At 46.5% G+C, this 27411-nt stretch overlaps 1 protein-coding gene across 5 annotated transcripts in view; it reads right to left on the reverse strand.

Annotated features, from left to right (window-relative positions):
- Positions 1-27411, reverse strand: part of BBS9 (Bardet-Biedl syndrome 9) — a 1968820-nt gene that overhangs the window by 1377991 nt on the left and 563418 nt on the right. For all 5 annotated transcript variants that reach the window (XM_078688232.1, XM_078688235.1, XM_078688233.1 and 2 more), the window contains one exon: positions 20374-20555. In XM_078688232.1, the coding sequence (XP_078544358.1) occupies positions 20374-20555 (182 nt within the window). The remainder of the gene's footprint in view (positions 1-20373; positions 20556-27411) is intronic.

The following is a 27411-nucleotide window of genomic DNA, read 5'->3' on the forward strand; positions in this document are numbered from 1 at the left end:
TCGTCCGCATATAGCGATATGCGGTCCTCAAAGTTCGGAGTCCAGTGTATGCCTCTCATCGAGGGCTCCCACCGTAGCCAGGCAGCGAGAGGTTCCAAAGCGAGGGCAAAGAGAAGCGGAGACAGAGGGCAACCCTGCTGCGTGCCTCTCCCAAGAACAAAGGGCCCGGAGACCCGGCCATTTACCACAACCTGTGCCAGTGGTGTCTCATACAGAAGTTTTACCCAACTAATAAATCCAGCGCCAAAACCAAACTTTGCAAGTGCAGCCCAAAGATACGGCCATTCGATTGTATCAAAGGCCATCGTGGCATCCAGGGATGCCAAGATGGCCGGTTCACGCAGTGACGTCGCCCTCGCGAGAACACCATGCAAGCGCCGCAAATTCAAGGCTGTGTTACGATTTGGGATGAAGCCCGACTGATCCGGATGGATCAGCTCACTGACTACTTTTATCAGGCGGTTTGCGAGCAGCTTGGCAAGAATCTTAGGCTCAGCATTTAGGAGTGAGATAGGCCTGTAGGACGCACAGCGGTCCCGTGGCTTCCCCTCCTTATGGATCACCACAATGGTTGCAAGGCGCTGATCACGAGAAAGGGAGCCAGTTTCCCGTGCTGCTAAAAACATATCTGGGAGATATGGCGCTAGCGTGTCAGGGCGCAGCTTATACAGTTCGATGGGAAGACCATTAGGGCCCAGAGCCTTTCCGGAGCGAATAGAGCGCACTGCGAGAGCTACCTCGTCAATTGAGGGTGCAGCATCCAACCAGTCCCTATCAGACTCAGACAAACAAGGCAATGCGATATCCCTTAGCAACAAATGAGAATCCTCCTCGGGCCTATCAGATACCGGAGAATAAACTTTCGGAAATAAGCAGCAAAGCATTCAACAATGTCAACCGGGTCGGTCACTCGCATACCATCAGATCTCTCAATCACTGGAATCACACGGCTTGCTCTCTCCTTCCTATCCAACCAAGCAATCAATTTCCCTGCCTTATCGCCCACATCATACAATCGTCCCTGCTGTTCCCTACTCATCATCTTAGCTGCATCGGTAACCATATTCTTATATTCGAGTTGCTTGAGACTGAGGATGTGAAGCATGTCCCGGGTAACTTTCCGTTTCAAGGCACTCTCCAACTCAGTAATTTCAGTCTCAAGACAGACAACTGCCTCATTTCTACTTTTCTTAGCACACCCAATTAACGACAATGCTTGTCCCCGGATGACCGTCTTAAACGCTTCCCACAGCGAGACAGGCGAAGACACAGATCCCACATTTTCTGCGAAGTACAGATCCAATGACTTAATCAGTTCAGTGCGGGTTTTGGGGTTGTAAAGATACCATGGATTAATCGGGGCCACCCTCCCTTCAGCGCCTATATTCATATTTATCTGAAACCATAGAGGGGAGTGGTCCGATATACCTCGAGCTAGATGTCTAATCTCCCCAATTGACGAAGACTGGGCAGCCGGTATCAGGATATAATCCAATCTAGAAAGACTACCGTGTGCGCCTGAGTGGAAAATGTACTGCGCTTGTTCTGGATGCATCAACCTCCAACAATCCACGAGCCCCAACGCTTCTAAAAATTCACCCAACCAAGATTGTGCACTCGTGAGGTCTCTGGGGGGATAGCGATCCTCCCTCCCGGAGACAACTGAATTAAAATCACCACCCAGTATCAGGACACCATCTGGGAGACCCAAAACAACTCGTCCCAAGTCTGCAAATGTAGTGGTTTGTAAGCCAGGTGGGACGTACACCGATATCAGTGAGATAGTTTTCCCCTCCCACCTGCCTGTGAGTGCAACATATCGCCCCCTAGCGTCCAGAACTATGTCATCGATTTCCAGGGGAAGAGAAGTCCTGACCAAGATACCCACCCCTCTAGAACTAGAGGTGAACCCAGAATGAGCAGCGAGACGATATCCCCGCCTGTTCAGAGCATAGCAAGCATTTCCAATCAAATGAGTCTCTTGTAGTAGCACAACATCAGGGGAAAGGCGTCGCAACATCTGCAAGACCACCCCCCTCTTTATCCGGTCTCCCAACCCATTCACATTCCAGCTTAGTAGTTTCAACCCCCTACCCCCATCCGAACCCACGATGATCTCCCACCTCATAACGAGCATCACACCAAGGACCAAAGTCGTAACAGTTCGTTGCCTTGAAGAAGAAAGAAAATGAGACACTCCCAACATACTTACCCCCCTCCCCCAACAATACCCCAGCGCAACTCCTGCATAGCCTCAAAAGCCACCCCAACTTGCAGTGTGCCTGTCGCCCTAGCAAAAAACTAATCTACACAAAGAAACCCAGAGGAGGAAAGGGTCCCTCATTCCCCGCCGCCTCCGGGGTTGCACTTAAAGGCAGACGATCACAGAAGTCAGCAAGACACAGCTGTCCATTGTGTTCATTGTCCGGGACTCGGGCGCCATTGTTCATTCTTGTTACAATAGTCCCCCTTCAGCACCACCTGTTTGTTCCCTGTGATCGCGACGGGTAGGCAACGTATCTAGCCAGTCACTCACTCCCTCCGGGCGATCAAAGAAGAGCATCCGATCCTCATATTCCACACGCAGCCGGGCCGGGAACAGCATCGCATACTTCAAGTCCATATCCCTGAGACGCCTCTTCACCCCCTGAAATCCCATTCTTTGCTTCTGGACGGACCGGGAAAAATGCGGATAAAAGTTCACTGTGGTGTTTTCGAACTGCGTAGGACCACACGTCCTCGCAGCCTGCAAAATGGCGTCCCGGTCTCTGAAGTTAAAAATTCTGGCGATGATCGGCCGCGGGGGGAAACCTGGCTTTGCTTGTCCTCCCGGCACTCTGTGTGCGCGTTCCACCGCAAAGAATTTACTCAGTCCCTTGGGGGTGAGGTGATTGAGGATAAGGTCTTCGACACGAAGATCAGTGGACAGTGATCCAGAGTTCTCCGGGACCCCAATAATACGCACGTTATAGCGCCTTGCACGGCCCTCAAAATCCTCCAGTCGACGAGCAAAGAAATCGTTGGCAGATCTCAAGTTGCGCACTTCCGTTTGTATGTCAGACATGTCCGTCGTGAGGCTGGAGGTCTTCAAATCTAGAGATTTGACCTTTTCATTTGTCTTCGCCAAATCCGTTCTGATGAGATTAACGTCGATGGCCACCGTGTCTAGCTTCAGAGCGAGGGCCTCGTATTGCTGGCCAATAGATGTCTTGATGCCAGCAATGGCGCCCATGACGTCTTGTAACGTTAGATCCGCCGACACAGTAGGATCTTCAGTCGCCTCTTCCCGGACCTTCGGTGTGCCACCGGGGGATCCTTTAGGATGAGTGTAACGGTCCATAACATTCGTTTGGGTAGCACCTCCTCGGAAGGTGGTCTTGACTTTCCGTTTGTCACCCTCGGGCTTGCCTGTCATGGCGGGCTGGGTGCCTCGAAGGGGCGCCTGAGATCTGGTCCATATGGCTCCTCAGAGTTCACCCACGGGATAACCAAAGGCAGATAAAAGCCAATGTAATTCCACAGCCAAGCACCCGCTGGCCCCAGGCCGAGGTAATGAGCACGGGAGCCAGCTGCGCCTTGTGTCTGTCACGGTGAGGAGGAACGCCAGGCAGCAAAAACGAAACCGAAAGTTAATTCGGGCCGTGATCTGGACCCCTTTAGCCGGTGTTGTTGAATTACTGCCCGGGTACAGCCTCAAGGCCCAGGTAGCTCCACGGGGGTAGGCCCCAAAAGTGCAGGATGGCGTAGCTCAGGAACCCGAAGTCCAAACCAATTCCTGAAAGCAGCTAGTACATCAGTTGGGCTGTGCCTTCAATAACCCATCTTCGGAATCAGGATATTATTCAGGATAGATGCGGGAGGCGGCGAGGGTCTCGGGAGCCCTGTGCTCACGCGGCCATCTCGGATGCGCGCGAAGCTCCTCCCCAACACTCTCCCCAACACTAAACATTTTTAAACAAGAAGTCAGTTTTGCAACAAACTTGCCAGTTTTTTCCACGATAAAGAAGTAAAAGTATACAACGAATTTTCTACTGACGTAAATGAGACTAGATTAGTCGAATGCAAGCCAGACGCATCAAACACACAAATGTTCCTAAAAAAGTTTACACATCTCAAACAGGAAAATGTTGAAAAACTCATCTTGACAACACATTCAGGTCTCCTTTTGGACCCTTGCCCAGCCATGGTCTTTCATATGGCCCCGGAAGCCATTGCCAAGGTCCTGACACCCCTTCTGAATAACATTCTAGATCAAGGACATTTCCCGACATATTGGAAGAACTCTATTATAAAACCTATTCTGAAAAAGCCGACTTTGGAAGTGGCAAACTATCGGCCTATTACTTCTTTACAATTCCCCTCTAAAGTTCTGGAAAGAGCAGTAAATGAAGAACTGCTAACTTTTATAGAGCCAAACGATATACTAGACCAAGCACAGCATGGCTTCAGGCCACGACATAGCACCGAGTCTGCATTGATTGCAGCCACTGAAAGCTTACGTGCGCAACTAGATCAGGGCAGGAAGGCAATATTAATATTGCTTGATTTATCCGCCGCGTTTGACACGGTTGATCACCATATACTTCTTCAGCGGCTGTCAGAAATAGGTATCACAGATAGGGCTGCAGACATTCTTCAATCCTACCTAGCCGATAGACAGCAAACAGAGACGTTAGATGAGCACAAATCTCCCTCCTTTTTTATACCATGTGGGGTACCTCAGGGCTCGGCACTCTCGTCCACCCTGTTTAACATATATGTAGCCCACTGGCAAAGCTTATTCGCTCCTTTGGCTTTACAGCCATATGATACGCTGACAACACGCAAATTGTCGTCTCACTGACTGCTATATCAGAGGACGTGGCAGCACATTTTAACTCATCTATGAGCCATATTATCAATTGGATGCAAAGCAATTGCTTAAAGTTGAACACCTGGAAGACGGAGGTAGTAACGTTTGGCAGGGACTCTTCACTTTGGAACTCCGCTTGGTGGCCTGATACAGCGGGATCTTGCCCTCAACCCGTAAAAAACCTCGGAGTCCTAATTGACGATCATCTTACCCTATCAGACCAGGTCAACAGCATTACATCTTCCTGTTTCTATACCCTGAAAATTCTTAGGAAAATCCTACCTTTCATCCCTATGCCCCTCAGGAAAAGGGTAGTCACAGCTCTGATTTTGTCGAAAATCGATTACTGTAACTCACTCTACCTTGGAGCCCAAAAAAGTGTGACAATAAACTGCAGACTCTACAGAAATGCAGCTGCGCGACTACTACTGAATCTACCCAAATTCAGCTCCATTAGTCATGCAATTCGAGAACAGCTGCACTGGCTCCCTATCTTAGCTAGGATCCAATTTAAGTCATTGTGTATCTTACATATGGCATTGCACGAAAAAAGGACCAGGACAGATCAGACAATATGTTGAGCGTTATGCTCCACAGAGAGTTCTCCGCTCCGCCTCGGCATCCTAACTTATAGTTCCAAGGATAAAGACGCTGAAGTGGGGCGGTAGAAGTTTCCGATTTTTAGCTCCGAAGCTATGGAACTCTATGCCCCTATATCTTAGAACCCAAAATAATCTACTTCAGTTTAGGAGGGATCTCAAAACCTGGCTGTTTTAGCTGTACATAACCAGCTGCATTTCTCCTTACTCTGTATTTTTGATAGTTAAGCGCTAAGACGCCACAGCATACACGCGCACTATAAAAACTTTCATTTCATTTCATTTCAAGAGCTTGAAGCTCACTTACCCTCCTTGCTGAGGTAATTGCTACAAGAAAAACAGTCTTAAAAGACAACAGTCTCATGGGACACTTGCGCAGAGGTTCAAAAGGTGAACCCATTAAGTAGGTTAAGACAAGATTTAATTCCCATAGAGGCACAATAAAACAAAGATGGCTGGTCCGGCAAACAAAGGAATGCTGACAAGGCCGAAAGATAACCTTTTACAGTAGCCACAGCAAAACCCTGCTGGGCCAGAGATAGAGCAAACTGAAGAATGTTGGATAAACGAGACTTTAAAGGGTCAATAGACTTCTCACCACACCAACGGTCAAATTTAGACCACCTATAGGAATAGATAGATTTGGTAGAGAGACGTCTGGCGGACAAAATAACGTCCACCACATCAGGAGGAAGGGAAAAAGAATTCAGGTTGCCCCGTTCAATCTCCAGGCATGAAGGTGTAAGCTCTGGAGGTGGGGGTGTAGAACCTGCCCCTGCAACTGCGAGAGGAGGTCTGCCCTGAGAGGGAGACGGAGCGGAGGGCACGAGGAGAGGTGGAGAAGATCTGTGTACCACACCCTTCTTGGCCAATCGGGGCGAGCAATATGACTTGGGCCCGGTCTTGGTGAACCTTCCTCAGAACCCGAGGAATCAAGGGTATGGGAGGAAACGCATAAAGGAGTTGTGAGCCCCAACTCAACTGAAACGAGTCTCCCAAAGCTCCCTGCATCGGATACTGGAGACTGCTGAATGACGGGCAGTGAGCATTCTCGTGAGTGGCAAACAGGTCCAACCGAGGAGTTCCCCACGTCCGGAAGATGTGACGAACCACCTCCGGATGAAACCTCCGCTCGTGGTCTGCAGATAACTGCCGACTGAGACTGTCTGCACGCACATTCAGAACTCCGGCCAGATGATTTGCCATCAGACAAATCTGATGGTCCTGGACTCAGGACCAGAAACGCAGAGCCTCTCTGCAGAGACACTGCGTCCCTACCCCTCCCTGTTTGTTGACATACCACATCGCAGTAGTGTTGTCCATTAGGACTTGAACTGACTGACCGCGAAGGGAAGGGAGGAAGGCCTTGAGCGCCAAACGTATCGCCCGCAACTCCAGAAGGTTGATGTGAAGCAACCTTTCCTCTGGAGACCAAAGACCCTTGATCTCCAGATCCCCCAGATGAGCACCCCACCCTAGAGTGTATGCATCCGTAATCACTGTGGCAACCGATGGAGGAAGATGGAAGGGCTTTCCTTGAGACAGATTGCCCTCCACGACCCACCAAAACAGATCTGCCGCAGCTTCTCTGGAGATCCTCACTGACTCCCTGAGATTCCCATTGTGCTGATACCACTGCCTGTAGAGGCACCACTGGAGTGCCCTCATGTGCCAGCGTGCATGGTTGACCAACAGAATGCAGGAAGCAAACAGACCGAGCAGACGAAGGACCTTCAGGACTGGAACAACCGCTCCATTGTAAAACAAGGGAATCATTTCCTGAATGTCGAGAATCCTTTACGGAGGAGGGAATGCCCGACACACAGTAGTGTCCAGTACTGCCCCTATGAACAGGTTGCGCTGTGAGGGCACCAGGTGAGACTTGGGTACATTTATCGAAAAACCCAAATTGTACAACAGCTGGGTTGTCACCTGCAAATGATGAAGCACCTTCTCTGGAGACTCCGCCTTGAGAAGCCAGTCGTCCAGATAGGGGAAAACTGGAATCTCCAATCTTCTGAGATGGGCTGCCACCACTGCCATCACCTTGGTGAAGACTCGAGGTGCAGTAGTAAGTCCAAATGGGAGGACCGCATACTGATAGTGCTGAGATAAAATGGAGATACTTCCTGTGCGACTTCAGGATAGGAATGTAAAAGTACGCATCTTGCAAGTCGATCGACAACATTCAGTCCTCTTGCTGCAGCGCCTGAAGAACCTGCGCAAGCGTGAGCATCTTGAACTTCTCCTGTTTCAGAAAGAGGTTCAAGATCCTGAGGTCCAGGATTGGGCAAAGCCTGCCATCCTTCTTGGGTATCAAGAAATACCGGGAGTAGCACCCCTGACCCCCTTTCCTGCTCTGGAACCACCTCTATTGTACCCTTTTTCAGTAAGGTTAGAACCTCCTCCTGCAGGAGAAGGAGATGTTCTTCCGAGCAAGCACCTTGGCAAGGAGGGTAATTTGGAGGAAATTCCCGAAAGGGAAGAGCATACCCATTCTCTACAAGATTGAGAACCCATAGGTCTGTAGTGACCGATTCCCAATCTTGCAGAAAATGAGTAAGCCGACCCCCTACACTACCAACATGATCCGGAATGGGGAATCTAGGGCTGCTTTGCTGCGGTGATAGGAGGGGAGGTAGAGGATGAGGAGGAGGAGGGTTGACGGTCTCGGGACAACCTCTACTTTTTCCTCTATATGATTTGTATAGAGTATTCTGTTGTTGTTGCTGCTGCTGCTGACGAGGTTGGCCATAGGAACGAAAGGACGATCTTCTAAACCCTTTGAATCTCCTGAAAGCTGACCCTCTAGGTTGAGACTGTAAGCCAAGAGATTTAGCTGTTGCCTTACTGTCCTTAAATCTTTCTAAGGCAGCGTCAGCCTTCTTTCCGAAGAGCCCTGAACCATCAAAGGGTAGGTCCAACAGAGAAGCTTGAACATCTGTTGAAAAATCCGTAGACTTCAACCAAGCATTCCTTCTAGTAGCCACAGAAGAACCCATGATCCTTGCTACCGAGTCAGCCATGTCGAATCCACTCTGAATGACTTGACGTGCAGCAGCCTGGGTATCGTATAAAACCTCCTCAAAATTCTTCCTGTCTTCCTCAGACAGCTTAAGCAGCAATTGTTTAGATGAGTCCATCAAAGCATGGATGTATCTACCCATCAGACAGGTAGCATTCGGCGATTTCAATGCCATGCTTGCAGAGGAGAACACTTTCTTGGCTGATTGATCAAGCCTCTTTGATTCTCTGTCAGCCGGAACTTGAGGAAATGCTCCCGAAGATCTCTTTGAACATGCAGCTTGAACTACTAAGCTCTCTGGGGAAGGATGAGCCAATAAAAACTCTGGGTCCCCAGGAGCCACCCTGTATCTTCTTTCAATAGACCTGGAAACTGCAGGCGCAGAATGAGGTTTTCGCCAAACCTCCAGCACAGGCTCAAGAATTGCCTCATTGAATGGCAATAGAGGCTCAATAACTGAGGAAGGTGAATGGAGAACTTCTGTTAACAGATTAGATTTAAACTCAGTAGTAGGGAGTTGAATGTCCAATAATTCTGCTGCCTTTTTAACTACCACATGATATGATGCTACATCTTTTGAAGGTGCATTAGAATCAGTACAAAACTCCCATTCAGGAGAAACGTCTAGGCCACTGGCCTCTCTCAAGTCAGCAAAACACTCATCTGAATCATGCAGTTCACCTTCCTCCATTTCTTCACGATACTGTTCCTCTTCTAAGATCCTTTGGACCTCTCTCCTGGATCTTATCTGCGGCACAGGCGTCGATGGATCCACAATCGGATTCAGAGTCGGTGTTATGCACGGATGCCGTCGGAAGGAACGGCATGAAAGGGGCCTGGGCATAGGCTTGAGGAACACCCAAATTGAAAGCTAATGGACCCATGGGACCCGCAGGTGCACCAGAGGGGTACATAGCCCTGTGAAAGACATAGCATTAAGATAATGCGATGGGTCTTGTCCTAGAGCTGGAAATGGAGGGTAAGCTCCCGGGACTGACTCCGAAGCAGGTGTTCCTATAATCGGGCCAGCCGGCGCCGATGTCGGAACTTCTTCTGGAGTTACCTGCTCTTCCGGCACAGGGTGTTCTTGACCTGGAGCCGGAGAATGAACCGAATCTGGTGACAGAGCCGGCGTCGGCGATCGACGTGGAGAGGCTTCAGGCGAAGCCGACTTCTCAGGTGAAGCAGGAATCGATAACGAAGGAGACACAATCATTTCTATGATGTCCAGGCGAGGTCGATCTCGGCGCCGCTCCTTTATCTGATCGATATTTTGAAGAGTACTTCTTCTTCTTATGTTTCTTTGGCTTTGACTGTCCCGACGTCGGCTTCGAGCCCGACCTCAACTCAGAACGAGACTTCGACCTCCTCCTACCTCTCTTCTTTTCTTTCCTCATTTTGGCCATAAAAAGCTTCGCTTCTCTCTTCTTTAACGCTGTAGGATTCATCTTCCTGCAGAATGGACATCCATCGACGTCATGGTCGGAAGACAAGCACCAAACACAATCTTCGTGCGGATCAGTGATGGACATCTGTTTACCGAACTCCCTGCAGGGCTTGAAACCAGATTTCCTCACGGACATCTTCGAAGGAAACAAGAGAAACACAGCCAAACAGCAAGAAATACAAAGTAACTACAGAGAGTCCAGAAAAACCCAAATTGTACAACAGCTGGCTTGTCACCTGCAAATGATGAAGCACCTTCTCTGGAGACTCCGCCTTGAGAAGCCAGTCGTCCAGATAGGGGAAAACTGGAATCCCCAATCTTCTGAGATGGGCTGCCATCACCTTGGTGAAGACTCGAGGTGCAGTAGTAAGTCCAAATGGGAGGACCGCAAACTGATAGTGCTGCAAGCCCGCCGTGAAATGGAGATACTTCCTGTGCGACTTCAGGATAGGAATGTAAAAGTACGCATCCTGCAAGTCGATCGACACCACCCAGTCCTCTTGCTGCAGCGCCTTTAGAACCTGCGCAAGAGTGAGCATCTTGAACTTCTCCTGTTTCAGAAAGAGGTTCAAGATCCTGAGGTCCAGGATTGGACGAAGCCTGCCATCCTTCTTGGGTATCAGGAAATACAAGGAGTAGCACCCCTGACCCCTTTCCTGCTCTGGAACCACCTCTATCACACCCTTTTTCAGTAAGGTTAGAACCTCCTCCTGCAGGAGAAGGAGATGTTCTTCCGAGCAAGCGCCTTGGCAAGGAGGGTAATTTGGAGGAAACTCCCGAAAGGGAAGAGCATACCTATTCTCTACAAGTTTGAGAACCCATAGGTCTGTAGTGACCGATTCCCAATCTTGCAGAAAATTAGTAAGCCGACCCCCTACAGGACCAACATGATCCGGAATGGGGAATCTAGGGCTGCATTGCTGCGGTGATAGGAGGGGAGGTAGAGGAAGGGGAGGAGGAGGGTTGATGGCCTCGGGGACAACCTCTACTTTTTCCTCTATATGATTTGTATAGATTATTCTGTTGTTGTTGTTGCTGCTGCTGATGAGGTTGGCCATAGGAACGAAAGGATGATCTTCCAAACCCTTTGAATCTCCTGAAAGCTGACCCTCTAGGTTGAGACTGTAAGCCAAGAGATTTAGCTGTTGCCTTACTGTCCTTAAATCTTTCTAAGGCAGTGTCAGCCTTCTTTCCGAAGAGCCCTGAACCATCAGAGGGTAGGTCCAACAGAGTAGCTTGACCATCTGTTGAAAAATCCGTAGACTTCAACCAAGCACTCCTTCTAGTAGCCACAGAAGAACCCATGATCCTTGCTACCGAGTCAGCCGTGTCTAATCCACTCTGAATTACTTGACGTGCAGCAGCCTGGGTATCGTATAAAACCTCCTCAAAATTCTTCCTGTCTTCCTCAGACAACTTAGGCAGCAATTGTTTGGATGAGTCCATCAAAGCATGGATGTATCTACCCATCAGACAGGTAGCATTCATCGATTTCAATGCCATGCTTGCAGAGGAGAACACTTTCTTGGCTGATTGATCAAGCCTCTTTGATTCTCTGTCAGCGAGAACTTGAGGGAATGCTCCCGAAGATCTCTTTGAACATGCAGCTTGAACTACTAAGCTCTCTGGGGAAGGATGAGCCGATAAAAACTCTGGGTCCCCAGGAGCCACCCTGTATCTTCTTGCAATAGACCTGGAAACTGCAGGCGCAGAATGGGGTTTTCGCCAAACCTGCAGCACAGGCTCAAGAATTGCCTCATTGAATGGCAATAGAGGCTCAATAACTGAGGAAGGTGAATGGAGAACTTCCGTTAACAGATTAGATTTAAACTCAGTAGTAGGGAGTTGAATGTCCAATATTTCTGCTGCCTTTTTAACTACCACATGATATAATGCTACATCTTTTGAAGGTGCATTAGAATCAGGAGAAATCTCTCATTCAGGAGAAATGTCTAGACCACTAGCCTCTCTCAATTCAGCAAAACACTCATCTGAATCATGCAGTTCACCTTCCTCCATTTCTTCACGATACCGTTCCTCTTCTAAGATCCTTTGGGCCTCTCTCCTGGATCTTATCCGCGGCACAGGCGGCGATGGATCCACAATCGGATTCGGAGCCGGCGTCATGCACGGATGCGACGGCGCCGCATGCGCTCAACGAGGCCGAACAGAAGGCGCCGGTGAAGATGGAAACGGCGCCGGAGCCCTCGGCACCGGGAAACTCCAAGACGGTGCGGTCGGAAGGAACGGCTTGAAAGGGACCTGGGCATAGGATTGAGGAACCCCCAAATTGAAAGCTAATGGACCCATGGGACCCGCAGGTGCACCAGAGGGGTACATAGCCCTGTGAAAGACACCATACATAGCATTAAGATAATGCATGGGTCTTGTCCTGGAGCTGGAAATGGAGGGTATGCTCCCGGGACTGACTTCGAAGCGGGTGTTCCTGTATTCGGGCCAGCCGGCGCCGATTTCAGAACTTCTTCTGGAGTTACCTGCTCTTCCAGCACAGGGTGTTCTTGATCTGGAGCCAGAGAATGAACCGAATCCAGTGTCGGAGCCGGCGTCAGCGATCGACGCGGAGAGGCTTCAGGCGAAGCCGACTTCTCTGGTGAAGCAGGAATCGATAACGAAGGAGACACATAATCTTTTCTATGACGTCGAGGCGAGGTCGATCTCGGCGTCGCTTCTTTATCCGATTGATGTTTTGAAGAGTACTTCTTCTTCTTAAGGTTTCTTCGGCTTTGAGTGCCCCGACGTCGGCTTCGAGCCCAACCTCAACTCAGAACGAGACCTCGACCTTGACCTCCTCCTCCCTCTCTTTTTTTTCCCCTCATTTTGGCCATAAAAAGCTTCGCTTCTCTCTCCTCTAACGCCTTAGGATTCATCTTCCTGCAGCATGGACATCCATCGACGTCATGGTCGGAAGACAAGCACCAAACACAATCTTCGTACGGATCAGTGATGGACATCTGTTTACCGCACTCCCTGCAGGGCTTGAAACCAGATTTCCTCGCGGACATCTTCGAAGGAAACAAGAGAAACACAGCAAAACAGCTAGAAATACAAAGTAACTACGGAGAGTCCCAAAAAAATGTAGGCGTCGACGGTGTGGAAAAAAGGGAACTGACGTCATCACGCCGACGAGGTCCTGTTATGGATCCAGTGGGGTCGCGAGCGGAGTCGTACCCTCTGTGACGGCGTCCATGACCTCGCCGGCGTGGAGAGCTACAAAAATTTCTGAATGGCTGCTGGCGCAGGGGATATTCACAAGGTGAGGAATCCACTGGCAGATGTATCCATCAGAAACATGGCTATTAACTTTGCTAGTTTCTATTCATTTTCTCAATAATAACTTAGACATTTTGTAATCACATTCGGTTTATTAGCGACCAGCTCTTCCCAGTCCCGCCCGCTCCCATCTGCAAAGAAGTTTCCAATTACCGATATGTCTAGGGTTTGCATGGCCCGCACTACTTCTGGTTCTATGATAGTTGGGAGCCAAGCGCACCACTCAATGGGAGTGAGGGGGGAATAAAGGATGGAGACCGCTTGGCGGTTAGTTAGGTTATGCCAGGCGTTTGTGGTCATGTTCATAGAATATAAGGCCCCAGTGCGTCGTATTGCTGCGCAGAATAGTGCTGTGGTCAAGTGAGAAGGAAACACTGCCACACCCTCTCTATGTAGAGATGGGGGGGGTTGTTGGTGTAGCCAACAGAAGGCATGTGAACATTGAACCGCCCGATAATAGAGATCTAGGTCCGGGGCTCCTAGCCCCCCCATCGAGTAGGGAAGAGTAAGAACGTCCCATCTGGCCCATGGTTGTTTTCCGGCCCTAGCCAATTTGACCTGCAACAACTTAAGATGTTGGAAAAGATGAGCTGGGAGAACAATTGGTATATTTAAAAACAATCAGAAGAGTCTGGGCAGCATTTCCATCTTCATGAGTGATATCCTTCCTAGGAGCGACAGGGAGAGACAAATCCACTTATTTATATCGTCATCCAGCCTAGCTATCGCTCTACCGTAGTTTTCTTTAAATACTGTTTCCGAGCACGTTTGTACTTGGATCCCTAAGTATCGCACAGTAGACCAAGCCAATGAGAAATCCAAATCCACTGGGAGCATTGCTGGGGTGAGGGGAAATATAGTGGACTTTGACCAGTTAATTTTAAGTCCCGAAAATTCCCTGAACTTCACTACCTCCCTTAACACTGGAGAAAGGTTATACTCTGGATTGCGAATGCACAGGAGCGTATTGTCTGCATATGAAGAGATTATCAAATTGTAATTGGGTACCAGATTCCCCTGTGGCTATGGTATGCGTCTTATAGAATTGCCTGGTGTCGCAAAGTTCTGCCACATGACTAGGTAGAGATAGATCCATTTTTGAATGGGTAGTCTAAGAAGAGAACTGAGGCCCTCAGAAAAAAATTCAGAGAAACCCTTACGCGCCCTGCTGTCAGCTCAGTGCTGTCAACCCCATTCTGCCTAACTTGGTGAATCCCCCCACTTCGTTTTTTAGGACTTGAGCCCTGGTTACATAGGCGCCAATTTGGTAAATTCATATCACTGCAGTCGAACGGTTCCATGCCCCGAAGCCTATACTTATGCATAATGAGGTTGCACACCCAGTTGCCTTTACTAGCGGTGACGGTCTTCTGTGGGTCTTGATGGTGCCCAGCGGTCTGGGCTCATGACACACAGGCTTATGGGGGCAGCCACCTTTGGGTGAACATCAGGTTAGTTTTGAGAAGGCGCCTAGAAAGCCATAGGCTCGCTGGTAGTAACGTAAAACAGGGGTTTAGATCTTTCTCCATTTCTTTAAAAGAAGGTGTGCTGAAACTGGCGTCCCCTTTAGGAATGGATATTATAGACATGCAGTAATATAGGTTGTGAGGCATTTTGAAGTGGAGAGATGCAAGGGGACATTTCGAACAATAAGGCACAATTAACATGTGCGTGTAGGTTTTCTAACTGGTGGTTACTGATGGGGCATTGTACCATGTAGTTATTCATCTCAATTACCTGTTTTTTACATTTAAACACTAGGGCAGGAACATCCAAGTTAATCATGGATTGGTAGTTCCTATAAAAGAACCCGTCTTGTAGTAGGGGCAGCCAGCAAGCTGATTGTTTTAGGAATATTTATCTTGTGTAAGTCTTTGCACATGAGCATGCCTTGTCGTATTTACAACGTGTAAATACATTACTGAAACAGCTTGGCAGTGCATGGAATGGAATATATGTCCTCATTCAGCTTTTGCAGACATGTTTGTTTTCTCTCTGCAGCGTCCTACTCTTGGCTCCGAGTCTAGATGGTGTTAAGAGGGCATTACTATTTGATACTCCATTGTTATGTTTTGTTGCAAGGTTGTTCAAATGTTTAACCACTGGCCTTTCACAAACAGAGTAGTCTGAAAGTCATCAATTCGTCCCCCAGTAATCATGTCTCATACTGACAGTTAAGGCACATTTCACTTTGTGGCCACGGTCCTCTTAGTGCGAGCGTTCAGGAGTACTACTGAGGGGCAGACTGTAGCTCTGCCCATATGTCGGGTAGAGTGAGTACAGCATATTATTGGGCAGTAGTTGTGTAGTTCTGCTGAAAAAATTGCTTGCTGCATGCCTTTTGGCTCCCCAGAGCTTTTTCCTCATCTAACATGGCCACCACGTTCAACCATAAAGGTCCAGCAGCGTGTCTACCGTGAATTCCTTGAAAACACCGCAACACATCAGAGGGCCTGGAGGTAGCCCTTTTGTGATCACCAGTCGATGATGAGGATTCAGTGAGCCACACTTTTGAGTCAAGTAGTCGGTTGCCGGGTTGGTTTCCCAGTAGGTTTCTGGACATTAAGCCCACATCTCCAGTTCAATTCATGCTTCATATGTTGGTTCAAGCATAACTGAAGCCGACCCCTTCAGAATTAAAGGCTAAAGGTTGGCTTTTGAGGCTTGGTTTGGTTTCTGAGGTTCACTGAAACCTTGGTCCAGTTCGGCTAAGGTACTGAGTTTAGCACTCACACAGAGTGGCGCACAGAATGCATGACATGGTTGCGATTAAGGCTCAATTACTTTGCACACCCCTCTCACGCCAACATAGGTTAGACCTCCACCTTAATACCTCTGCACCAGCAATCTTTCCTAGCTTCATTGGTATCAGGCATGCTTCTGGATACTGCTGACCAAGTTAAAACAGCTTTCTTCAGGGCACGCCTTTCCCTCCATTCTTGGCAGAATGTTCTATACTGCACTCGGTGGTTGGGACACTGACTAGCTGCATTCACTGGCTCCACTGGGGAGCGGGTTGCTTGCAGTCACTGTAGGCAGGAGAGAAGTTCAGCAGAGTGCACGCACAATTTGTCTACCGACAGACTTGGCAATCAGCCGACACATAGCATTCTCTACTCTCTTTAGCGGAACACAAAAGGCACAAGAGTTTAGACTTCCCTTGCAACACAAATGGCAGGAAAGGGGCAGCCTCATAAGACATGGCATTCAGGCATACTGTTGGCTACTGGTTCTCTCCTAGGTCACATGACTTTCGGGTCCCGCTGTGTGTGCTTATGTAGGTGATACCAAAGGGGATGATTGACGGAGAGTTTGAGCAAATCAAACACTCACCCCATGTCAACTGATCTGGGTTTATTGCATCATCATTCTTTAGCTCACTCCAACACCCCAGTTCAGACATGGCCATATGCAAATCAGTCTGACCCAGTGCCTCATGGGAACAGTCCAGCCCGAACTGCCAAGCCATGTCTTCCCTGGACCGGAAACAAGCATCCTGGGACCGGTTTCTGGCTAATCAGCTGTCACCAGCCAGACTAGCTTTAATTCAGTGACAAAGTGAGCAAGGGACTCGTGTCTGAGCATACACTGCCAACTTAGGGTGGCCATAGTTCTTGGTGTGAGTGTGGAATAGGCCATGCTCTCACTCAACACCACTATCTTGCATGATAAACGTGGGTTGCAAGACGTGGCCATTTTGAGTTAAAAAACCTAGAATATTGTAGGCACCAATTTGGCGCATTTGGTGATTGCTTTAGTGTATAACGAGACAGGTATGAAGCAGGACTATCCATGTTCTTTCTAAGCATTCGGTTGTGACAAGAAGTGCAATTCTCTCAAGGATGGTGCACAGTGGTGCAAGAACATTTCAGTGCCATTAATCTTTTGATTCAGGGGTATGATAAAGTGACAAACTTAACGCTACATTTCTGAATACACCAAACACAGATAGAGCTTAAGGGCCTGATTTAGGATTTAGCATGCGGCTCGGCATCCATCAGTGTGACGGAGGACATTATGTAGGCCAATCTGACAGACTATACCCTGCCAAAGGTAGAGATCCCCACTAGCCCAGCAGTGACATCAAAGGAACCACTATCACAGCAGTTCCCCTGAAGGTACTAAATGTTTGGTGGACGGTCACCCACCAAATATTTTATTTTTCTAAAATAAATACTTGATGACAGGTGGACCCCATGCCCTGGGAGTTATTTCCCTTGATGTGCAGGTCATTCATTTTGTTTTTCTGTTCGTCTCCATCAGGGGATCCACTCTTAAAAAGTCGGGCAGTGCGATCCCTTGTTGTGCCAGCCAGCACTCCCTCAGGCCATCGATGAAGCTTCCGGTTGAGGGAGTCGAAGGGGACACTGTTGAGGAAACGCTCCAGTCCCTTCGATTCTAAATAGGGCGGGCGGACAGAGCTTGGCAGACAGGGCGCTCCATCACATTTCTGACTGAGAACCCTGTCTGCCAAGCTCGGAACCTGCCCCTCAGTGCTCTGTGCGGTGGTTCAGCCCGCCGGGTACACAATGGAGGACGCCACTGCTTCGTGGCTCTAGGCTCTGGACGGTGTCCAGGCGGGATGTAATCTCCTTTGTACAAGATTTCTATAACATGTTATGTTTTAAAAGCCGAGGAATTTATTTGGCGTGAACAATAACCATTGTTGCCTCTGTTCCCTTCAGATGCAATAAAGCACGGCTCTTGGATGTACTCACGTTGCTTTGCCTGCCGGCAGGTTTTCAAGCGCCGCTGCATTTCTGTCGTTATTTACATATGTTCTCCCTGCAACTGTCACTTGTACGGACTGTGGCTTGCAGTGCTGAATCAGTGACCATGCGGACCCAGGCTTTAACGTCTTAGCTTTCTTTCCAGTGCAAGCTTTTGTTTGTGGTTGTGCGGATTAAATATTACAGATTAAGCATTTCCTTCCAATAATGTCCGTCTACGGCCATTTTACTAATTTGGACCCGCGTAAACCAAGGCAGCTGGGTTTAAACTGAAGCTGTTGGCCATCGAGAGGAGATCACTTCGTCATCAGGGGGAGGTGCAACACGTGTGGTTGAATTTAATTTGGTCATTACCTGTTACAGGTAATTTCATATCTATATTAAAAGCTTCATAGGCGGAGGAGGACACTTACATTATTTTCTGGAAACCCTTTCCTTCTCTCCTAAATAAATAACTTAACCTACCCATCCCTAAACGTGTGCAACTAGTTTGGTAATCTAGTAAAGTGCGTTACTGGCTCCAACGCAGGCTTTAGATTTGCTGATTGGTCAACAAATATTTAAGTCTCTTTCAGCTATCCTGCGCTTCGGGAAGGTATGGCTCTTTAGCTGTCTGTCTGTCCCTTCTCCGCCTTCACAATGCAGAAGATTCCCTAAAGTGCATGCATGGGGAGGCTTCTGTACGAGTCCTTTAAACTGTGCCTGTGTACAGTGAGCAGTGTGCCAGGGTGAGTGCATGGGGAGGCTTCTGTATGAGTCATGTGAGCTGTGCCTCTGTACAGTGAGCAGTGTGCCAGGGTGAGTGCACCGAGAGGCTTCTGTACGAGTCCTGTAAGATGTGCCTGTGTACAGTGAGCAGTGTGTCTGTGTGACTGCATGGGAAGTTTCTGTATCAGGACAGTGAGATGGGTCAGTGAGCAGTGTGCCTGGGTGAGTGCATGGGGAGGCTTCTGTATGAGTCCTGTGAGCTGTGCCTGTGTACAGTGAGCAGTGCTGCCTGGGTGAGTGCACGAGGCTTCTGTACGAGTCCTGTGAGCTGTGCCTCTGTACAGTGAGCAGTGTGCCGGGGCGAGAGCACCGGGAGGCTTCTGTACGAGTCCTGTAAGCTGTGCCTGTGTACAGTGAGCAGTGTGTCTGTGTGACTGCATGGGAGGTTTCTGTATCAGGACAGTGAGATGTGTCAGTGAGCAGTGTGCCTGGGTGAGTGCATGGGGAGGCTTCTGTACGAGTCCTGTGAGCTGTGCCTGTGTACAGTGAGCAGTGTTGCCTAGCTGTCTGCAGAAGAATTGCCCCCCCTCCCTTTCCCCCTTACCCCTTTCCTCCTTACACAGTGCATCTAGCTTTCTGCAGTGCAATCAAGTAGAAAGGTTTCCTTTGGAACTGCCTGTGGAACACATTTCTTATAGAGAACAACACTAGCACATCGCCCACTTCATTTATTGGTCATCAGATAAGCTATATTTCTCTGGGGCTGGTGAGATGCAGACCTTTCTGATCCTTTCCACGGCATTCTATACGTCATTCGTGGGTGCAGCAATTAGCAATACCATAATTTGAACAGTTCTAGCGCCCTGAATTTGGCGAGTTTGAGATTTTGCATTGCTCTCCGAGCAGGTCACAGTGTCTGCCCCCCTGTTGTATGCCTAGTTTTGCTTCCCTGATACTGATGTTGTTTTACCTGTCTCTTTCTCATATTGCTTGGTTTTATCACATCCTGTTTGCCTAATTATGCTGTTATTTGTTGTTTTTGCTGTCATTTGTTGACTTTGCAGCTGGTTTCCCCCCCCCCCCCCCCGTCTGATCTCTTATCACCGTATTGCTCTGATTTTGTGTCATTTTCTGCTGCTTTTACGTGACTACTTTATTTGTTTTATCTGCTGTTATTTGTCGTTTTTGCTATTTTTTCGTCCCTCCCCCTGCTCTCTTCCCGACGTTTTTTAATCCTATTCAATCTAACCAAAAGACTCATGTTTACTGCTCAAAATGAACTCTCATTTCACAATACGAATCCACCAGTAATCCTCTTTGGGTTCTGGAGTAGCATGCTACTCACCCAAAAGGGATTCGTCAGGGGTAGTAAGCGCTATATAAATACAATTACAACACAATACAATCAAAGTAGGTTGCTTAGCTTTCTTACCTGTCTTAATCTATCCACTCACTCATTCCAACAGGAGTCAACCATTTCTATCACTTACACTCCCTAACTCTGCAGATGTGTAATGGTCGCATTACAAATCATCTTTACTTTCAAATGAGCCTTGAAATAAATAAAGCACCACACAAACAGTTAAGGCACCCACATACAAGTTTAACATTTTAGTTAGATGGTAGCATGATAAGGGCTTACAAAAATGCACAAAATAATTGTTTGAACAAAAGGAAAATCCAAAGTAAATAAATTGCCAAACTGTAAAAATGTGTATTACCTTGAGTTTTTGTAGTTTCCTTGATGATTTTTTGTAGCTCTTTCATTTCGACATCAAGCTCTTCATAGTTTATCTCTCTGGATTCAACTTTAGGGGCTTGGAACAGAGAAGGATCTGTGCCGAGGTAGGAGCACTGAAGGTAGCCATTGTCACTTAGAGTAACAATAACACCTTTTAAGTCCCTGCATCAAGAGAGGGGAAAAGGTATTTACTTTTAATATAAATAATGTTTTTTAAAACTTGGTGAAACATGCAGTTACTTTCAACAGAGCTCTTAACTGAGAAAAGATAATACATTTGCTTTCACTGTAAATTATTACAGCACTTAACATCGAGGAAAAAAACATGTGGGTCTAAAATTAATATCTGCAGGGCCTTGGGTTTTCTATCTTGTTCTGTCTCTAAAAAACACCTTAGAAGGTAGAAACCTTAGATCAACAAGGACTGAGAAAGCCAATAAGTCCCGCCAATGCAAGAGCTATTGGCTTTGCCAATATGTTTTAGCCACGGCGTACACCAGAGTGGCTGCTATTTAGCATGGCTAAAAGTTATTGGCAAAGAGGAGTGGCGTAGAGTGGAGCAGAGTAGAACTGCGTGGAGTGGGGTAGTGCTGTGGAGTATTAAGGAGGGAGTAGAGTGTTTCAGGGTGGACAGGTGTAGAGTGGAGTTGAATGCTGTAGAGTTGAGAGGAGTAGAGGGTTGAAGAGTGGAGTGGCACAGAGTGAAGTGGCACAGAGTGTCGTAGAAGGGAGTGGTGTAGAGCAGAGAGGAGTGGCGGGGATGTTACATAGAGCAGAGTAGATTATCATAGAGTAGAGTAGTGTACCAGAGTTGAATGGCCTAGTGTGGACTAGAGTGTTGTAGAGTGGAGTGCAGTAGAGTGTAGTGGAATCGAGTGTCCTAGAGTGGAGTAGTGCATCACTGAATAGAGTGGAGTAAAGAGGCATGGAATTGCGTAGAAGGAGTTGTGTAAAGATTTGTAGAGTGGGGCAGTGACGTTCAGTAGCATAGAGTGGAGCTTTCTTCTTAAAAATGGTGACTATCTCAGCACCATTGCAAGTCTCTGAGATCAGACCTCCCTGGAGGACTGCGTTACTAAAGATGTTATCATATTAAAATATTTGTTTCCACCACACTTCAGAGGCACCAAAAAATGTGCTTCATTTGTGCTTCCCTATTTCGGATACATTATGAAATATCTACACCGTTCATTTACAGACGCTTACATTTTGTTGTATGCTAGAAATAAATAATATTATACAGCTTTCATTTCAGCCTCCCCCCAGTAGCCAGCATGTTTGTCACATACATTCTCTCACTTTGAATTCAGAGAAAAAAGTAAACACCAACCTCCCACGGAAGGCAGAGCATGATATTTGGCCTCTGTCTTTGAATGCACAGCAAATGTGACACAATAAGAACAAGATTTAAAAGCCTGTTTACAGAAAGCGAGTTCGTGGAAGAATACAGTAAACTGTTTAAGCTCTACAGGATGGACTAACACAAGCTGGACAGCCTAAAACAAATAAAGCCACCAAACAGAAAGCAAGCAAATGTGAGTGACAAAACACAAAGCCAATGGTAAGCAGCTCGTGGAATGTATTCCCAGGGAGGATTTCTGAATGTCCCCAAGATGTTGTTAGCTGGGCTGACTGGTTGGATTTGGCCTAAAAAGGGGCATGTCAAAAACACTGGACAATGTTTTGTTAATGGTCTGCCACTGGACCCAAAATGCGAATAATGGATAAAAAGAATATACCCAACCTATCACTTCTGAAACGGTACTTGCCAATAATGGCCCATTTTATAATAGGAAGCTATCAACTTGTAGACAGCCATGCCACCACTCACTAACTGAGTGCAGTACTTGGTGCTACCATCGACTTTGAAAACAGGTTTAAACTTTTGAAGCTCTCCCCCATTCGAGGCACCACAAAGTTGAAACGCTTACTTATTACTTACTTATGCCAACTATGCGTTTTGGGGTTGCCTACAAAAACCTCCTGACCTCATTGAATTCTTCCGCACCTATTACCTCAACCACACGTGCTATCTATGGGTACAGTTCATGTGAGTCAGGCGCGAGCACATCGCCAGCCACCTCGCACACCATCCATTTGTCTGAGCCTCGGCATCAGACTTCAAAGGAAGCCGCTCCCCGCCCCCCAATCGTACTTCAAAGTAAGCTGCTCCCCCACCCCTGCCACGCATGCCGCTCCCTCGCCCCCACCACGCAATGCCGAGAGCTTGTTTCTCCCGTCGCTTGCCCAGTTTCGTATCTTATTGCACTGCTTCTTGTTTGTCTCTTCTTGGATTGCTTCTTAGTTTTCGGCATATACTCTGATTTACTTTCATCACGTTTCTTATCTTTCGACCTTCTGAATTCTTTACTATCATATTTTTGCTTTTGCGTTATATTGTTTTCCTCCATCCGTTCCTTTACTCTTCTTTCTTTCCAGTATCTCTGCACCCGTGCTCCCAGCACTCTTTTCTAGGCTTTTCTTAAGTCTAGCGTCCTTGTGGTCATACATCTATATATCACCCCTCGTTGACTGCCAGTCAGTGCACCTTTCCTTAAGACGCCCCCAGATCCTGACTGATTCCGCTGAACGCCCCGTTGCCCCCCCCGGGCCCCCCTTAAGCTTATCTAGCTGCTGCTGCATAGGCGCTCCATTACAAGCCGCTCGTGGCCCCTCTCCATCCCTGCCCGCACTCTGTGGCTTCTCCTGGATTTGTATTCCTATAACAACATCTTCAATCCCGACTCTATCCAGTGTGCCATAAACGCGACCAAGAATAGCCTTAACACTTAAATACACTGCGCTGCTACCTTTACACCTTTTTTCTCTGTTTTTTGTTCTCTTTTCCCATTTAATTAATTTTCTTTCGTCTTCTCGCATTTCCTTGCCTTCAGTTATTTTTTTCTTCTGACTTATTTTCCCGATATTTCACTATATTTGTCTATTCACGATCATCATGCATTTCTCTTCGCTCTTGGCGTGCGAATTTGTATTGTCATTTTTCCAAAACGCGTAACTTTTTGGTTTCATTGTGGGAAAGATAATACTTATGCATCATTTTTGTGGCTTGTTGCTCACTCGTTTTTAGTAGGATTTGTCTTGAAACGGTGGCCATACTGCCCACTGATTAGCCATTAGTGAAACTGGTTTACCTCTGAAGATTACCCCGTTTGTGCAGGCAGGGAACCCGACTTCCTGTATAATATACACGGGACAGTTCCCAAAGATTGATGCAAACCGAGCTTTTTGCCTGTGAAAATAACTTAGAAACGTAAACTGTTACATATTCAAATGCCTCTCACCCAGCGTCCTTGGAGTCCCCCGCCCCCTGCATCAGACTTCAAAGGAATGCGCTCCCCCGCCCCCGCCACAGCAATGCCGAGAGCTTGTTCCCTTTGGCAAAAGCCGTTTTAAGCTCTTGTTACTTTTCTGCTGAGTTAGATTGCATTATAGTTTTGAATGCCTCATTCAATTTGTATTGTCATTTTTCCAAAATGCGTAACTTTTTGGTTTCATTGTGGGAAAGGTAATACTTATGCATAATTTTTGTGGCTTGTTGCTCACTCGTTTTTAGTAGGATTTGTCTTGAAACGGTGGCCGTGCTGCCCACTGATTAGCCATTAGTGAAACCGGTTTACCTCTGAAGATTACCCCGTTTGTGCAGGCAGGGAACCGGACTTCATGCATAATATACACAGGACAGTTCCCAATGATTGATGCAAATCGAACTTTTTGCCTGTGAAAATAACCTAAAAACGTAAAGTGTTACATATTCAAATGCCTCTCACCCAGCTGCACTATACAGGCTTCCCATTATGCGAATTTCCAATCACTGTAAGGTGTAAAAATGTAACTTGAAGACAGCCATTGTTAATTGCACATTTTATTACTCAGTGTTTCATCGCCCACTATATGTTGTGTGCAAAGGATGTTACCCTATAACTGTTTAATCTGTAAAACTGTTGTCACAGATACACATTATTTTGTTGTGTCCTAAACAGTCTGCTGACCAGCTGCTTGTCCTTTATCCTCCCATATCTAGGTGTGAGTGCAACGTTCATGCCAGTGAGTGTGTAAAGAATGAGTTTGCCCTCACTCTATCTATCTATCACCCTCACATTATCTATCTATCGCCCTCTCTCTATCTATCGCCCTCACTCTATCTATCACCCTCACTCTATCGCCCTCACTATATCTATCTAGCTCTCTCACTCTGTCTATCTATCGCACTCACTCTGTCTATCGCCATCATTCTATCTATCGCCCTCACTCTATCTATCGCCCTCACTCTACCTATCTATCGCCCTCACTATATCTATCGCCCTCACTCTATCTGTCTATCGCACTCACTCTATCTATCGCCATCACTCTATCTATCTATTGCCCTCACTCTATCTATCTCCCTCACTCTATCTGTCTATCGCACTCACTCTATCTATCACCATCACTCTATCTATCTATCTATCTATTGCCCTCACTCTATCTATCGATCGCCCTCACTCTAACTATCTATCTATCGCCCTCACTCTATCTATCTATCTATCTATCTATCTCCCTCACTCTATCTATCTATCACCATCACTCTATCTATCTGTCTATCGCCCCAATCTGTGCAACCATTTAACAACAACTGGTTCAAATATGTTCTCTCAATGTTTCAAGATTTATTACAAATGTCACAAAAAGATGTTAATATTTCACTTCTGTTCTTAAATTTTCGTCACAATAAAATACACTGAACATAATCTTCCCAAAAGTTATTTACAAAAGTTTACGCTATTGCCATTATAAATTACAATAACTTTTATGTAAGTATTAATTATTTAAAAAAAATTAAAAGCCATTGTTATTTGTAATATCAATACCTCTAAGTCACGTAAATACAACACATATTGCATTACAAATGCTATAGGTGTCACATTTGCGAAAGTTAAAACTATTGGCATTGTAAATGACAAAGCTATTAATTTCGCTATTTTCAAAACCAACACATAAATAAAATATTTGTCATTTACAATATCAATAGCTCAAACTTTCCTAATGCGAGTCCTATTGCATTGCAAGTGCTTGTTTCTCGTTATATCTAATTGGTATTTCATCAGTTACTTTCACTTTTAACAAACTTTCCATTTGTCTGAATCTAACAATTGTGTGATTGCTAAAAGCCCGAATGAATGTCCCAACTTAGAAGTTTGGACCATAGTTGTAATTGATCTATAGGACAAAAAGCTGTACTGAAACAGCACTATTGGGGGTTTCATGGCCACAATGAATGCTCGAGTTATAGTCCATAATACAAAACAAAGGTCCATTCTGGATGTACCAAATTCTACATGAGCTTGTTCCAAAGAGATCAAACATTTTTTAGAGGGCCAGTTATTTAACCCCACCGCCTGGAGAAAAAAAAACAATAAAACGATATTTAGCATTTTTGGGCCATATTTATTAAAGACATGCAGCAATAACATGCTTGATGTTATCTAGTAACATTTGTTTAAAATGTGTCATTATTGCATCTTTCTAGGAATGGGAAATATTCTATACAGACAATTCATCTGTAGGTGGAGACATGTTGTGCTCACCACTCTGAATATCTCCTAAACACACATGCAGGGATACAATCAGGGCTAGATGCTGTACGGTGGTTCATTAAACTAAGTGTTTTAATGATCACTTCCATGGTTATCGCCTTCAGAGGGCCTTGTCAAAGCTATGAGGAACTGTCTGCCTAGGGGACTCCAAGGTCCCATAAACAGACCGAAGGTATTCAAAACAAGAGGATTCAGACATGTTACCCAATAACGATTGAGACAATGATATATAATTTACTCCAGAATTGACGAGGGTCCCCTGACTGAATAATGTTTAGCACCTCTTCTTGTTTATGCAGTAGTAGCCACTTTGTGTTAATTTATCATATGACAATAGTGCTTGGTTTTCTCCTTGAAAGGTCTTGGAATGTGTCTAAACTATATAAGAAAACTACCCTTCAATTTAAGGAGCAACAATCATATTGCTTCGGGGTTCGCCTCACCGCGGTGGTTACCAGTGAATAAGTGCATTGGCTTTAATATTAGTTAGCAGGTTCAAATGCATACAAGGACTGCCCCTGTATAGTCACAGGACAAAAATCATATGTGTACTCTAATTAGGATCAAGCAATTGAGGCCTAAAAGTTCAACCAACCAAACTTTGATGGAATGGAGATTGTGGATTTCCTGTCATAGTCCAAGGATGTAGAACTCTGTGCCCATAAACATCAGAAACAAACATGTTATTGGCCTCCACAAAAGATTAATAAAAACCAAACTCACACTTTCACAGCATGAATGTCCTATTTTTGTCAAGGTACCTCACCTGAGACTACTTATTCTTTACTGATCAAGCTCCTAGACACACGTATGTTTTTGGTATGTCTCTAATAAATAAATGATAACTAAGTAAAAAAAAAATAGGCACTAAACAACAAGGGTGAGGGAGTGGATCCAAGTAAAACACCACAGGTCTGAGTTTGCTTTGAGTTTTTCTCAGTCTGCCAAAGATATGCAGCATGGTCTCAAAAAAGATCTCAACCTGCAGGGACAGACCCACACATTTTGGGTTGCAGAACTGTTGAATCCAGTTGTGGAAGAAAGAAGCAATCCAGTGTATGTATGCAGTCAATTATGTGGAATACTGGGATCCACAGTGTTAGAGGCTTCAGACAGGGGGAGCAGGACCAGCAAAATTAACCTGCTTTCATCCAGGGGAGTAAGGAGATCTTCTTTAATGTTAGCAAGTGTTGCTTCTATTCCTTGCTGTATGGGGCTAAAATCTGATAGAAGGTCTGGTCTGGGTCTGAAATCAGATTGACGGTCATGTAAAATATAGTTAATCCCTGCTTGAAGTTTGTTAATGACTTATTTCTCCTAGATTTTAGTTGTGAGGTAGGATAAACATTGGTTGGCAGCGTGACAGGATATGAGGGACTCACTGGTTTTTTTAGGAGGAGAAGCTAATTGAGCCTTTGAATGGGCTG

Source organism: Lissotriton helveticus, chromosome 4_1, assembly GCF_964261635.1.
Source record: "Lissotriton helveticus chromosome 4_1, aLisHel1.1, whole genome shotgun sequence".
Taxonomy (NCBI): domain Eukaryota; kingdom Metazoa; phylum Chordata; class Amphibia; order Caudata; family Salamandridae; genus Lissotriton; species Lissotriton helveticus.